The following is a 15,843-nucleotide window of genomic DNA, read 5'->3' as shown; positions in this document are numbered from 1 at the left end:
GCAAGACAGGTGACTATAATATCATTTGCTCTCCTCGTAACCCAGCTCTGATGAATAAAAGCAACCAGGTGTGAGACTCTGTGCCCCACCCCCACAGACCCTGACCCTCCCATAACAGGGATCCACCTCCGGGGTTCCAGCGCTGCCTAAAAGAACTCAGGAATAGAGGTGCTGTCGGCTGCCCAAGCCATCCTCTAGCATAAGCACCCGGGACAGAATCTGGACAGACTCTGGTGCTGACTAGTGCCCCAGGTAGAAACATAGAGCCTTTTCCTGTCTTCATGCACTGACATGCTAGGCAGCCCTACTTCCTAGTACCGCTGCTTCCATCAGCCATATGTTCGTGTGTGTGGTCAGGACCCCGGCCCTCCATCAGTTTGCATTCCCATCACCGGTCCTGAGAATGTCTTGTCAATTCTCTGAGGGGTTTTACGAGTTTCTCCCTGAAGTTTGAAACCAATATCGATGTGACTTATATATAGTTTCCATTCTCCTTGGCCTGAGCCTGAAGGAAATTTACTTTTCATTCTAAGTCTCTGGGTCCAGCCTCTCTGTGGGTTATGCTCCCTCCCTCGCTCCTACTTTCTCTCTCTTTCCTTCCTTCCCTCCCTTTCTCTCTCCCTCCTTCCCCTGCCCCCCCCTTTCTTTGAGGCAGGGTTTCTGTGTAGCCCTAGTTGCCCTGGAACTCTCTCTGAAGACCAGGCTGGCCTCGAGCTCACAGAGATCCGTCTGCCTCTGCCTCCCTAGTGCTGGGATTAAACACGTGCACCACCACCACCGGCCTCTAGGTTACTCTAAGCAGGAGGAGCTTGACAAACGGTGTAGATGCTGTCTGCCCTCAGCTCAGGCTCTGATTCAGAAGACATTTTCCCCGTGTGTGCCTCCCCCCAGAGGCAGAATTAGGGTGCAGCATCTCCAACACAACATTCCCAAACATGAAACAGAGTGGGTGTGTTTGAAATGGAGATTTCCCCAAGTTTCCATTCGGAGAAAATCTATTTCCCTCCTTAATTAAGCCAGTTATCTTCAGGTAGTTATTACACAGCTAATTTCTGGTGAGAATCAAACATGTAGTTTCAAACCCAGGGAACTGTTGTTAAGAGTTCTCTAACTCCCAAGCTGACCTGCTCCTTCTGCCTCAACCTTCTGTAGCTGGTACTGAAGGCTACACGGACACGTCTGATCATCTCAGGTGGGGCCCTTGTCCTGGTCTTGTTTTTCCTTTCCTGAGCTGGGTTAGGAGGAAGCCAAAGCCTTGCAGGAGCTCTGCCGTGCCACCATGTGACTGTGCACTCGGCCATCTGCCTATCTGTGTGGGAGGGTAGGCCGGGGAGATAAGGAGCCGGGGAGGGGGGGGGTGTCCTATCTTGAGACATGATGCTGTCCTCCAAGGATTTTAGGGTCCTGTGTGACTGGTAGGAAATCTCCCCCAAAGGACCGCAAGCCAAGCTGGAGGATTGTTACTGTAGCTATGTGCTCATCTACCCCCACTCACCACACTGCCACCATGCACACATGCACACACGCTCACACACACACTTAGACGAGCAAGGAACATCCTAAGTGTAGATCAGCCTGCTGGTCCTCTAGTTGCTCACTCAGGACAGGTCCTGCCGACCATAGGTCCTCCCAGAAACTAGGCCCGTGGCAGAGCCCCTCTGTAACGGCATCTGCTTCTCATCTAGATGCCTAGAAGCTGATGAAGTACAGATGTGATCCCTTTCCACAGAGTAACTCAGACAACAGGAAATTCTCAAGACTTGGACAGGGCCGGGAGGGTGTTTACTTCTTGGAATTTATGCCAGATGCACAAATCCCAGAACTCTGTGCGGGCGTTGGAGCTGCCCCATCCTTGGAGAGTGAAGTTGTCGGGGTCGTGTGCAGAGAATGTCAGGAATCCTGTGGGAGTTGAGATGGTCCCGGACTAGAGACAGCCACGGAACGCGTGCAGTGTGCATTTGTGGAAAAGGCTGGCAGCCGTTTTTCGGGCCTAGGCTCTTGAAGCAGCTGAGGCTTGGTCTTCCCCATTAGGGGCACAACAACCTCAGCCCAATGAGAAAGGGCTTTGCTGACCTTTGGGGAACCCTCCCCCCAGTTCTCCCTGTCTGGCTGGGGGCTGATCCTCTAGCACAAGCTCTTCAGATCCTCTACTTGATTCATCCTCGGGCAGAGGGCCCTATGAAAACAGGCAGACATTTCAGTGATGGGAAAAGGCCTTTGTCACGTACAGGGCCAAGGAAGCACAACAGCCCCAAGACAAGTCTCCTACCTGTCTCCCGCTCCACAGAAGGCCGGACACTGGTAGTGGGAAAAGAGAAAGCCCTGGGCACACACACAGGCCAGCGACTACACTTAGTTATCGTCCCAACAGTGGATATGAACACTGCTGTTTCTTTCTAGACAGTACAGAAGAGGGGCTACCCAGGGAAGCCGAGGCAGCCGAAAGGCTATGTCCTCCCATCCATCTAGGCTCCACGCTTAGGCCTCAGGAGGCAGTGAGGGTAAACTGTTATTTTGGTTTCATATTCTTGAGACAGGGTCTCACCATGTAACCCTGGCTGTACTGAAACTCACTCTGTAGATCAGGCTGGCCTCAAACTCATGGAGATTCTCCTGCTTCTGCCTCCTGCGTACTGGAATTAAAGGCGCTTTGCAAACATTTTTTTAAGCATGTAATCATATAAACTAGTAGGAACAGAATGATTCTTTAAAGGGCCTCATGTCTAGCTCCCATCGTGCTGTGGACACAGCGTCCATGCCTCACACACTCAGCTAGCCCAGCAAGCTCAGGAGGGTACCTGAGCAGACCCTGTCCATCCTGAAAGTTCTGTGTAGCTCACTGGAGTTGCGTCAGGAGAACCAAGCATGTTCTTTGGAATTCCAGACTTCCCACTGGATGACATTTCTAGGAACAGCATTGACTTAAAGAACCCTGCTCCAAAGAGTTGGCCAGTATCCCGCAGGATTCAACGTGAGGCCCAGCGCTCCCTTTGAGAGACCCACACCAAAGGGTAGTAGGGAGTTTAAACTCAGAGTGGGATTTACTGCTTGAGGGCCCAGATAACCATCCTCTGACACGGATGTGTGTCCTGTCCTAGCGGTTCCTGTTGGGATGCTGCCCTGGCCGGGGCCGTATGGCACTGAGTAGGTTTGGCCACACATGCTGCCTCAGAGCGACCTTGAGTCATTTGATTTCCAAAGCCGAAAGCACAAGGGCAGTGAGTCCACCTGCTGGAGAAACAGCTCAGCAAGGGGCTGCCTGGTGGCCGGCACCTCTTAGAGGTCCTCAGCCTGGCTCACGAGTCACCTTGTCCAAAACAACTCTGTGTATTCTGGGGACTGCTGACCCGAGTGTGAGAAGCCCCGGGAGCCTCCCACAGCTGGCGGGGTTCGGGCTGGAATTTAGGCATACGTGCTTCCCTCTTCCCCAGAACAGCACCTTGAGCCCCTGTTGTTGCTGTGTAACACTGGTCAGGCCTCACTTCCCTACAAGCGGTAGTCACCCGGTGTGTCCCCGCTAAAATGCAGACACGCCTGCCCTCCTATTACTTGATACATAGGTCTATGGTGTCAGTCAGAGTTCTAGCAGGACCCAGGCAGGTCAGAATGACGTATGGGCAGAACATGCTGACCTGAAGGAAAAAATACCTGGGTGTGTAAATTTTCAACCACAGACACAGCAGCCGTCACCCCACCCCAGCCAGTGCCTGAGCTGACTTAGTAGGTGTTTTCCCTCCATGTCTGTTCAAATCAAGGAATCTAAGATTTGGGTCATCTGTGGATCATCTAGCTGCCCATAGTTGGACTTGGCCCAACAGCTCAAAAGTCCTCTTACCTATCCTTCTTCGTGAAAAAAAATCGTTAAGAAAACGTTCAGTACAATTGTGTATCAGCCCCCACTCTCCAAAACAGCAGCCAACCTCATGTGGGCAGCTGCCTTCCAAATTCTTAGTTCTGCCAACTCTGTGAGGCTGTGAAAGAACAGACCTGCCCCACTTCCTGGAAGGAGGCTACTGCTCTGGCCAGGCTTTATCTGGGGGGGAAGCCCCTAGAATGTGATGAGAAGGCCTGAGGTAAATGCTTCTACATAGATGCTCCTGTCAGCACATTCCCTGACACCTCGTGACTCTGCATGGTGTGTGTTTGTGTGTGTGGTGTGTGTGTGTGTGTGTGTGTGTGTGGTGTGTGTGCATGCCTGTGTGTGTAGCACTGCTGTGGTCCTAGAATAGGAAGAACCTGTTCCTAGTCAGCCTAAGCAGAGGGGGACTGTGCGAAGAACAAACAGGTTCCCTTTTCCACCTCTCTATTCAGTGTTTGTCCCAAACTGTGTGTTTACAAAAGGATCCTGTATCTGAGGCAGGGGCTCACACTGGACTACCTCAAAATGGGGGACAAGGAAGGGCCCACTGTCCAGACTGGCCCTGCTCCAGGCCCCTTGATTGAGTTGGGGTTGTGGTCTCCCTCCTCCCCACATTTCCAAACACTGAGTTCTGCCTGGGAGAGGTGATGTAAGGCTGTCATGGCCCCTTCTTCCTGTAGGGTCTCCAGTGCTGGAAGTAGTATAGGAAAGCTGCATGGAGTCTGTTACTCAGTCTTTGACCTGACTTACAATTAGGAAAAGCCATTGTCTGCTGAGCAGACAGAGTAACACGGCGTAGTTACAGAAGACCAACTGTCCCCTTTGTCATTGCCAAAGGCCTTCAAGATCAGGGACGCTATGTTAAGACATGCCAGGGAGACTCAGGATAGTTCTTTCCTTCCTTCTTCTTGGGTAATGGCATGCACTGCCTATTCTGCAGTCCTACTGTGCTGGCTGTACACAGTGTCATTAGGGGTCCTATTCTGCAGTCCTACTGTGTTGGCTGTATGCGGTGTCATATAGGGGTCCTATTCTGCAGTCCTACTGTGCTGGCTGTATGCGGTGTCATGTAGGGGTCCTGTTCTGCAGTCCTGCTGTGTTGGCTGTATACAGTGTCATGTGGGATCCACTGCTTGCTGGTTCTGTGCACTCTCAGATGCTGAGAAGGGGCAGGTGGGCACCCTGAGCTCTGGGTTGGAAGCTGACAGGGCCTCCTATCTTCTCTCTACAGTGAGACTGTCTGGGAGAACATGGCACGCATGTGTGTGAAGACTCAGAGGCTGGATGTCGCTAAGGTGTGCCTAGGGAACATGGGCCATGCCCGTGGGGCCCGAGCACTGCGGGAAGCTGAGCGGGAGCCAGAACTGGAAGCCAGAGTGGCCATGCTGGCCATACAGCTGGGCATGCTGGTGAGTGGTCCCAGTCTCAGACAGACACGGGGCAGAGAGGCAGGTGGTCAATCCTGTCACATTGCCAAGCTGAGCCTGCAGCAAAAAGGGCAGAGGCTGCTAAGTAGAGACCTTCTTCAGCTAAAGTCTAGTAACACAGGACCAAGGAGATGAGGGGAGCTGGCAAGCAGACACGCAGAGTCTGGCTGCTGATCTCTTGGGGCCTGGGGTCTGCAGAAGGGAGACAGCGGGTGTTCCTGGCAGACGTCCACCCACAACAGAAGTCCCTCAAAATAGCCTGTGCTATCAGATTGGTTTCCTAAGGTCTCCGGTCTGGGGCTACCTCCTCTTGCCTTAAAAGATACTGACACATTCCCCACAGTCAGATGTTGCAGCCTTGACTTAGTGGACATATGGATCCAAGGGACAGACCTCTGAGCAGGGAATTGTGGGGGACAGGCATCCCACCCACACATATACTATGTGGCAGGAGCACCCCAGAAGACTTCCCTGTTTGTAGGGGAGCACAGGAGTGATGCAGGACCCCCCAGAGTATGGCCGGGCTAGAGCAAGGTTAAAATTCCTCTGGCAATGTACAGGTCTCAGTGGTGACTGGAAAGTCACATGGACACGTGTTGCCTTTCTTGACTGGCAGCCCTGGCGTGGTGTGCGTGTGCATCTCAAGTGTGTGTTTTCAAGGCATGCAGTGCATTGTCATTAGCTTGTGGGGACTGTTGAACGACCTTCACAGCCAAGTGACACCATGACAGCCCCTCGTGCCCACCGTCCTGTCTCCTCAGGTGGTCTTTCTAAAACATCAGCACCGTAACTGAGGAGGCATCTCTCTTTATCCCCAGGAGGAGGCTGAACAACTCTACAAGAAGTGCAAGCGCTACGACCTCCTGAACAAGCTCTACCAGGCCTCAGATCAGTGGCAGAGAGCTGTGGAGGTGGCTGAGCTCCACGACCGTGTCCACCTGCGCACCACTTACTACAACTATGCCAAGCACCTGGAGGCCAGTGCGGACTGTGGCCTGGCCCTCAGTTAGTGAGTGGGACATGGGCAGGGATGGGCCCTGACAGTTCTGAAATGGAGATCTGTCCCAGGGCAGCCCATGTGATCCTCCATAGGAGCTGTCCGGGAGCTTGGGTTCTGTGGTGGTGGGACAGAATGTTTGACCCTCTATGTGTCAGTCAGTGTGGTCCATACCAGACTTAGGAATCCCCTGAGGAAAAATGTGGCACAGGGATACAGCTATAGGGAAGCCCATTCCAAAAGTGGGGTGAGCTGTGTGTGCTCAGAGTCACATCTATGATATGGAATTTGCATGATAGCTCTGCGGTATGGCTAACATTCTGGTCCACATAGCACAAAACATATGAGAATGCACAGACCGCAGGGCTGCAGGCCAGCTGTACCGTTCTCAGATACCCTGACATGGCCCCTGGTCATGAAGCAAAATGGAACAGCTCCTTCTTCCACAGCTATGAGAAGTCAGACACCCACCGTTTTGAGGTACCTAGGATGCTCTCAGAAGATCTGCAGTCACTGGAGCTCTACATCAACAGGATGAAGGACAAGTAAGTGTCCCCACGGGACAGACCTCCCAGGTGTGTGGGTTTGGGATGATGTTGATCCCATGTCAGAGTCGGGAGTGAGTCCATCTGAGCCAAGGGCTGGTCTTGGAACAGGCTCCAGATCTGTCCCTTTCAGTTTCATGCATCCCCTGTGGGCGGTGATGGTACACGGTGTCAGTTCTGTGGGAGTGAGACCCTGAGCTCCAAGGGTTGTCACACAGGACCCTGTGGAGGTGGTGGGCCCAGTACCTTGAGAGCCAGGCCGAGATGGACACTGCATTGCGCTACTACGAGCTGGCACAGGACTACTTCTCCCTGGTCAGGATTCATTGCTTCCAGGGTAACATTCAGAAGGTGAGAGCGGGTGGGGAGGTAGAGCACTTGTCTGGTGTGCATGGGGCCCTCAGCTGGATCCCCTGTGTGTGTGTGTGTGCGTGCATGTGTGCGTGTGCGTGTGTGTGTGTGTGTGTGTGTGTGTACAATTTTAATTTAAAAATGAAAGAAAGGCTGGGGATGGAGAGATGACTAATCAGTTAAGAGTGCTTGCTGCTTTTCCAGAGTTGAGTTCCTGGCATTCATGTGGGGCAACTCACAGCCACCCATTAACTCCAACTCCGGGGATATGGTGCCTTCTTCTGGCCTCCACAGGCACTGTATCTATATGCACAAACACATACATGTAAAGATTAAACATTTTTAAAAATAGGTAGGACTGGAGAGATGACTCAGCAGGTAAGAACACTGACTGTTCTTCCAGAAAACCCAGGTTCAATTCCCAGCACCCACATGGCAGCTCACAGTTGTCTGTAACTCCAGTTCCAGGGGATCTGGCACCCTCACAGACATACATGCAGACAAAACACCAATGTATATAAAATAAATAATTCTTTAGGAATTAAAAAAAATAAGATAGTGCACCCTGTGGAGTGGAGTGAGGCGGGACAGAGATGCTCCTGGGTGCTCTGGTCTTTCTAGGCTGCTGAAATAGCCAACGAGACTGGGGACTGGGCTGCATCCTACCACCTTGCCCGGCAGTACGAGAGCCAGGATGAGGTGAAGCAGGCGGTGCACTTCTACACGCGGGCACAGGCTTTCAACAACGCCATCCGCCTGTGCAAGGTATGGCTCCGCCTGGGCAGGAGGCACATCCTGCACTGCTTGGTCCTGGGATCCTGACTGGGGTGACAGCAAAGTGAGGAAGCATCAGGCACTTATACAGACAAGCTGGGCCTGGGCGAGCTGTGCTCACGCTATGGAGAGTACCTACTAGCAGACCAGAAGCCCCGCGTGTTTACTATGTGCAGCACAAGGAGGAGGGATTAATGGGTCCTGGTGAGAGGTCTCTATAGGGGATGCTCAGGCTGGAAACACCTGGGAAGAGGAGGCTGCAACCAGCACTTTCTGCACACACTGTCAACATCGTTACACAGACCTGAGAAAGGCTTTGCCGGTTCCCCTGAGCCTGGCCTTTGCCATTCTCTGGGTCTGAGGCATTGGGTTCCTTGACATAGCCATGTCCAGTGTCGACAACACACATTCACACAGGGCTTCCTCCTCTCCCCCACGCTATTGCTGTTTTCAAAGTTTTATTAAGAGTGCTTCAGCCGGGGAGGTGGTGGTGCACGCCTTTAATTCCAGCACTCGGAGGCTGACGCAGGTGGATCTCTGTGAGTTCGAGGCCAGTCTGGTCTACAGAGTGAATTCCAGAACAGCCTGGGCTACACAGAGAAACCTTGTCTCGGGGGGAGGAGGGGGATGTGTTTCAAACACAAAGGTTCAGAGGCCTGTGCTGTGAGCACTTACACCTGCTGCTGGTCTCCATACTCACCTCCGGCTCTTCTTGTCCCCTCCCTTCTGGGCTTCCTCTGACACTACCACTCTATCCAGTGCTCCTGAGTCAGTAGTAGGCTGACACATAGGTTACAGCCTTGCAAATAGACACCTCATCAAAAGCTGTTAAGATATTTTTATGAATACCCCCTTCAGTCTTGTTTCTGGAGTTATCCCTACCTCAGGTGTTCCTTGCAGTGCTCTGTAAAATAGAATGAAAGGTATCTGAAACCCTGGTACACAGACTGGCCTAGTAAAGCCTGGTGCTCCTGAACTGGCATGGATCTGTTGGTGATACCAAACACAGCCACATTCACGAATCTAAGGGTTTGGTTACGCCAGACAGAACTGCCGGCAGAGCCATGCCTTCCTCCCTGCAGGAGAATGGCTTAGATGACCAGCTCATGAACTTGGCCCTGTTGAGCTCCCCAGAGGACATGATCGAGGCAGCCCGGTATTATGAGGAGAAGGGCGAGCAGATGGACAGGGCTGTCATGCTGTATCACAAGGTGAGTGTCTGGCCTCAACCGGGGACCTGCAGAGACCTTCCTGAAGCTCCAGGGAAACTGGCTGGAACTGTTGGGACCTCAAACAGCTGCTGAGCTTCCACCACTGCCCACAGGCTGGACACTTTTCCAAGGCCCTGGAGTTAGCCTTCACCACCCAGCAGTTTGCAGCCCTACAGCTCATCGCAGAGGACCTGGATGAGAAGTCGGATCCTGCTCTCCTAGCCCGCTGCTCAGACTTCTGCATTGAGCACAGGCAGTTTGAAAAGGCTGTAGAACTTCTGCTGGCTGCCAAGAAGGTACAGGGATGGCGGGAGTCAAGGGGTGGGACGTGCTTCTGCTATTTCTGTTTGGTTATAAAGTCTCAAGACAGCTATGGATGCAACTTGGCTGGAAGTCGGGTGATCCAAAAAGTTCACCCAGCATAGTATACCAGAATTGTTGCTGTGAGGGCCTCACCACCCACCCTACGTCTTCAGCTCTAACCAGGCAGTCGGTTCTAATGTGTGTGTGTGTGTGTATGTGTGTGTGTGTGTGTGTATGCAAGCAATGTAATTCACACAACATAAATTTCCTGTATTTTGGAGGCTTGTTTGGTTTTCTAGATAGACTACAAGGTAGCCTCAAAATCTATGGCTCAAGTGATCTTCCTGCCTGAACTTTTGAAGTAGCTAGAATCATAAGCACATGACACCATGCCCAACATAGGCTGTTTTGTTTTTGAGATGGTATCTCTCTATAACCTAGAGATATGGCCTTGAACTCATCATGAAGCTCAAGATGGCCTGGCGCTCACATTCCTGCCTCATTTTCCAAGTACTAGGGTTACAGGTGTGCACTACCACACCTGACTTTGAAGTAGTTTTTGGTGGAAACATACAGTGTTGGAGTTTTTTTCCCTACAGCAAATGTTATTCTTCTGAGTTATTAAAAGCATGAAGAAAAGTAACACGCCTGAGTCTGTCCCTTAGCTTGGTCTTTTTAGTCCTGCTCAGCACAGGCAGCGCCAGCATGGAGCCAGGGGCCCAGCTTGCTCTGAAGGGGTGGCAGGTGTGAGGGCAACGCAGGCGCCCAGCAGCCCCATCGCAGAAGCCCCGTTGCAGCCGGCTTTGTCTCTCTCACCTTGCAGTATCATGAGGCGCTGCAGCTGTGCCTGGAACAGAACATGACCATCACCGAGGAGATGGCAGAGAAGATGACCGTGTCCAAGGACTCCAAGGACCTGTCTGAGGAATCGCGGCGTGAGCTGCTAGAACAAATTGCAAACTGCTGTATGCGCCAGGGCAACTATCACCTGGCCACCAAGAAATACACGCAGGCTGGGAACAAGTTGAAAGTGAGTCTGTCTGGGCCACTGGGTCTCAGTTGGGCCATTTGTTGGGCATTTGGGTACAGGCCCTGATGCTACATGTACCTCTGAATATAGCCTGAACAGGGAGCAGCCTTCCTAGCTAAGATGCTGAAGGACTGGGGAGTATGATCCATAAAGGCCCTTGTAATGGTGTTTCTGGTGGAGCCAGACTCACAGTATTAGGTCCCATTAGCAAACTGAGCTGCATTGTCCTGGAGGTTTTCAAAATGTAAACCTGCTCAACTGAGCCCTGGCCCTTTCTCTGCCTAGGCCATGAGAGCACTGCTCAAATCTGGAGACACGGAGAAAATCGTCTTCTTTGCGGGCGTCTCAAGACAAAAGGAACTCTATATCATGGCAGCCAATTACCTACAGTCCTTGGACTGGCGGAAGGAGCCGGAGATCATGAAGAATATCATCAGCTTCTATACAAAAGGGCGGGCCTTAGACCTCCTGGCTGGCTTCTATGATGCCTGTGCCCAGGTACAGACCTTTTCAGGGTTCCCGCAGGATTGCAGGGGGCCCCACAGAGCCCCTTAGGTCCTCAAGGGTCTCTTTGGTACAGGTGGAGATTGATGAATACCAGAACTATGACAAGGCTCATGGGGCACTGACTGAGGCCTATAAGTGCCTGTCCAAAGCCAAGGCCAAGAGCCCACTGGACCAGGAGACCAAGCTAGCCCAGCTACAAAGCAAGATGACCCTAGTGAAGCGGTTCATCCAGGCCCGAAGGTATGTCCTCTAGAGGAACAGGTCAGGAGGGGAAGGCCCTCTGTTTGTACCTCAAGATTCTCCACTTCCCTTCACAAGAGTACAGGCTGACTTTAAGAGACCAACCTGAGTTTGTGTTTCCAAAAGATATTCTTCAGGTAATTCTTGAACAGCTCGATAGAATCCACTGTTGCCTGTTATACCCTAGCTTCTCTCTGGGAACTCCCTCAGAATCTCAACACCATCTTGGGAAGAATATTCCACAGAAATTAAGAAAAAAGATTGAGACAAGAGGAGTGAGTTCAAGTCAGTAGATATGTCTAAGGGGAGCCATGGACCTGGTCAGGGGTGGTCTGGGTTATTTTTCTATTGCTGTGAGGAGACCCGATGCCCAAGGCAACTCGTAAAAGAAAGCACTTAATTGAGGGCTTGCTCACCGTTTCTGAGAGTGAGTCCATGCGCACCTCTGGCAGGAGGCTCTTCCTAGTTTTAACAGCCTCTGTAAGATGGGATACCTTTCTCCATGTGTCTCCTTCCCAGGTGTCCCCTCTAAACAGATCTCAGTGTCAAAGCACAGGACCCAGGACTGAAGGGGATGATGGGTGTAAGTTAAGTGATTGGATTTACAAATGAACAAATTAAGAAATTAACATAATTCATGGAAGTCACCTTCACACACACACAAATGCCATCTGGCCATGGCCTAAGCTGCTCCTGCAGGACAGGTGCCTATGCCAGCTTCTGGCATGCAATAAGTGTTGTAGGTCGGGCTCAAGCCTTGTCTGCCTTGTCTGTCTGTGTAGGACGTACACAGAGGACCCCAAAGAGTCCGTCAGGCAGTGTGAGCTGCTCCTAGAAGAGCCAGACCTGGACAGCACCATCCGCATTGGGGACGTCTATGGCTTCCTGGTGGAACACCATGTACAGATGGAGGAATACCAAATGGTAAGGTGGCCCAGCCTACTTAGTCCTGGTGCTCTAGAGCACAGGCCTGGTTGTTGGCGGAGGCTATTACTATTTCCTTTGAGGTGAAAAACTCCTGTTCTAGTGCACTTTCTATTGTTCTGTTATCAGACCAAAAGCAACTTAGGGCAGAAAGGATCTATTTCACCTTACAACTCCTAGGTTACAGTCCATCACTGGGAAAAGTTAGGGCAGGCACCTGGAGCCCAAGCAAATACCACAAAGGAACACTACTATTGTCTTCTTCCCCAGAGCTTGCTTTCTTAGACCACCCAGGACCACCTCCCCAGGACTGGGCCCTTCTATCTTTGTCAGTATTCATCAAGACAATTCAGGGTTGGCAAGATAGACAGTCCAGTGGTTTAGAGCACTTGCTACTCTTGCAGTGAACTCATTGCAACTCCCACGACCCATGTGATGGTTCACCATCTATATGTAACTCCAGTTCCAAGGGATCCATCATCATCTGCCTTCCCCAGGTACTGGGCACACACATGATACATATATATGCAGACAAAATACATAGAAGTCTTTGAAATGAATTTTTAAAAGAAAATGCCCCACAAACTCATCTACAAATTAATGTTATGGAGACATTTTCTCAATTTATGTTCTCTTCCAAGATGACCGTAGCTTATGTCAAGGTGACAAAAAAAAAAAAAATGATGGATGGATGTAGAGGCAGTGCACGCCTCATTCTGTATTCGTGAGTGTTATTTCCATTTCACCCCTTAATAAAGAGACTTCCATGGATTCTTGCATTAACCCTACTCCACCAACTAAGCTACACCCCCAACCCAGCTTTCATTTTACTAATAAATAATGTCCTATGTAAAAGTGACTAGCTCTTTGCCAGCGTTTGTACAACCATTTTTCGTTGTTAGCCATCCCTGTGACTGTACAATGTACTGGATAATGAGTCATCTCCCTCATTGTGACTGTGACGTTTTCATAGTGGCTGATGCTAAGCATCTTATGTACTTGTCATTTACTTGTCTTTTGTAAAGTGTTCCAGATGTTTCCATCATTCTGCTTGGTTTCTGTCTGAGTTGGGTTTTTGTCTTTCATCTTCTATATCAAACATATGATTTGTTTCTATTCCTCCCCTTTTCTTTCCTTCCAGAATTCCAGCTGCTTACATCTGTTGTCCCTCAATTCACTGAGGCTAAATCTGCTTCCTTTTACAGCTGCTGTTGTTGCTGCTCAGGTTTTCCTTCTCTTAAGAACTCTCTGATGTTGAGCCCACCCAGATGTCTCACCTCAAACGTGGTCATTTTACCTCTAAGCCTGACTTGGGTGTCTTCCAAACTGGACCCCACTGTGTCAAATTGCAAGTCCCTTCTAGACCCCGAAGTCTTCTCACCCTGTCTGCTCTTGACTTTGCTTCTTCCTTCAGTTCTGCTGCTGCTGGACTAAGCTTTCTCTTTAGCCGGGATATGTCCTAAGCTTGTCCTTATGTTCCCATGCGCCCACCACAGCGCCTGACACAGACAGGCAGCTCTGAATACCTAGGGCAGCATTTTCCCATCCCTTTGGACTCATGTTCATTTGACTCCTAGTCCTGGGGTTTATGATTTGATGTCAAAGCCAGCCAAACATTACAATATAGCCTTATGTTTCTTATTTATGACCCTTACAGATATATTTGTCCAATAAAATCATTCTGAATTTTGGCATATGTAAGAATATTAAGATCTATCCAGATGTGATGGCACAGGTCTATACTCCTTGCTAGGAGGCAAAAGCAGGAAGATTACTGCAGATTCTAGACCAGGCTGGTGTAGTTAAGAGAGGGTAGCCAGGGACACACAGTTAAACACTGTCTTAAAAAAAAAAAAATAGAAGCAGGCTGGGTGCTGGTAGTGCACGCCTTTAATCCCAGCCCTTGGGAGGTAGAGGCAGGTGGATATTTGTGAGTTCGAGGCCAGCCTGGTCTACAGAGTGAGTTCCAGGACAGCCAGGGCTACACAGAGAAACCCTCTCAAAAAAACAAACAAACAAATAAATAAAGCAACTAGAAATATTTAATCATTATTCTTCATTTAAAAAAATTTTAAAGCTGCAAGTAATGTTGTTCATGTTTTGAATTAATATGCACTTCCCAGGATAAGACCTAGAAGCCATGTAAGTCTTACCTCCCCTTTGTGTGAGATGCTCCCTGCAGATGAACATGTGCATGCAAGGTCAGGGAGGCCTAAGTATGCTTGCCCTACAGGACACTGGGCCTGTCCTGCCCAGTCACCCACTCTCTAAGCCAGCCTTGTGCAAACTTAACTAATTAATAACTAGGTTAAACAACTTAATTAATAACTAGGTTAAACCAGATACTTGATCAAAAAGAACAATAAGCCATTAGCAGCCTGAATTCAGTTCAGCCCAGCACATGCCCAGAATTGGTAAAAGAGATCCAGCCCAGCTTTGCCAAGTGTCCAGGGACAAGGCAAGCAGACTCCAGAGAGAAAGCAGCTCTAGAACTCAAACCAAATTCTAGTGTTCTGGCTGCTAAAGGACCCTCAAAGATTGCTGTCCCTGTTAACCACAGTTCAGCGTTGGCCATTGAGAACCCGAAACATCTGATGGCCTCCCATACGACAGTCACCTTACAAATACTGGGGAGGCCCGGACCATGAATGTTCCTCAGAGCGAAGGCCTTTCTTTACCTGGAGCAAGGATGCTTTCTTTGGCTGAGGGTGGGCAGCTGGGACCTGATGTTTAAGAAACCTTATTACCATGAATGAATGATAAGACAGCCTTTTTATCATGTGAACCAAAGAAATAATTGGTGGTCACATCTATCGGGCCTTCAGGTCACCACTGTCCCTTCTGTTGTAGGCCTATAAGTATCTTGAGGAGATGAGGAAAAGGCTGCCTTCAGCCAACATATCATACTACGTGGACCAGCGCACCGTAGACACTGTGCACCAGGGCCTGGGCCTCCCCCTATCTCGCACCATCCCCGAGCGGGTCCGCCACAACAGCATGGAGGATCACAAGGATGTGTATGAAGAGGTGATGGAAGAGGTGGAGAATGACTCCTGATAGCTCTGCGTTCCTGCTGCTGGGAGGAGCCACCAGAAAGGCAGCTCTTTTTGGGTTTTTTTTTTCTGTTTGTTTGTTTATATTGTTGTTAAATTCTGCACTGTCGTGTATAAGCAGGGCAGTGGGATGTGGAGTCCAGAGTCCAACCGCTGCCCAGGAGTATGCAGCTCTGGTTTGCCTCAGTTCTGTACTTAGGAAGATCACATTTGCGTTTTAAAGTCATTCCTTCAGCATTCCTGCCTCTAGGCACTTGGCGGTTCCTGTGGGTTTTTGGTTCACTTCCTTTTAAAGGGAGTTAGTTTCACTTTCCCCATGTTTTCCCAGCAAAAGACTCAGAAACTTCTAGATCTAGAACTCTGAACCAAGCTGCACTTGGTACTTGGGGATACCTGTTACTGCTAGCCGTGCCTGTAGTTGGCTACTTATAGAGTAGCAGAGCCCAGTGCTGAGACCACAGCAAGGATCACGTGGGGCAGGCCTGAGCCCGAGAACTGTGCCCTTGGTCACCAGAGTAGGGATTGGAACAACAGGTACCATCCGTGTCTGCTCACACTCCTATGACTCCAAATAAAGTCCATTTTCATAGAGTCTGTTCTCTTAAATGCCTGAATTCCTCAG

At 50.3% G+C, this 15,843-nt stretch overlaps 1 protein-coding gene across 2 annotated transcripts in view; it reads left to right on the top strand.

Moving 5' to 3' along the window:
- The window catches only part of Ift140 (intraflagellar transport 140), an 87,234-nt gene extending 71,422 nt beyond the window's left edge, over positions 1–15,812 (top strand). For both annotated transcript variants that reach the window (XM_048436167.3, XM_048436165.3), the window contains exons 20-31: positions 5,091–5,268; positions 6,105–6,295; positions 6,733–6,828; positions 7,047–7,179; positions 7,801–7,944; positions 9,036–9,164; positions 9,278–9,460; positions 10,291–10,497; positions 10,783–10,995; positions 11,078–11,244; positions 12,027–12,168; positions 15,019–15,812. In XM_048436167.3, coding sequence (XP_048292124.3) covers positions 5,091–5,268; positions 6,105–6,295; positions 6,733–6,828; positions 7,047–7,179; positions 7,801–7,944; positions 9,036–9,164; positions 9,278–9,460; positions 10,291–10,497; positions 10,783–10,995; positions 11,078–11,244; positions 12,027–12,168; positions 15,019–15,225 — 1,990 coding nt within the window. In that variant the 3' untranslated portion in view covers positions 15,226–15,812. The remainder of the gene's footprint in view (positions 1–5,090; positions 5,269–6,104; positions 6,296–6,732; positions 6,829–7,046; positions 7,180–7,800; positions 7,945–9,035; positions 9,165–9,277; positions 9,461–10,290; positions 10,498–10,782; positions 10,996–11,077; positions 11,245–12,026; positions 12,169–15,018) is intronic.
- The last annotated feature ends 31 nt before the right edge of the window (positions 15,813–15,843 follow it).

Source organism: Myodes glareolus, chromosome 9 (assembly GCF_982192425.1).
Source record: "Myodes glareolus chromosome 9, mMyoGla1.1, whole genome shotgun sequence".
In the NCBI taxonomy this organism is placed as follows: Eukaryota; Metazoa; Chordata; class Mammalia; order Rodentia; family Cricetidae; genus Myodes; species Myodes glareolus.
Note: the sequence above shows the minus strand (reverse complement) of the source record. Positions and strands in the feature narration are given on the sequence as shown.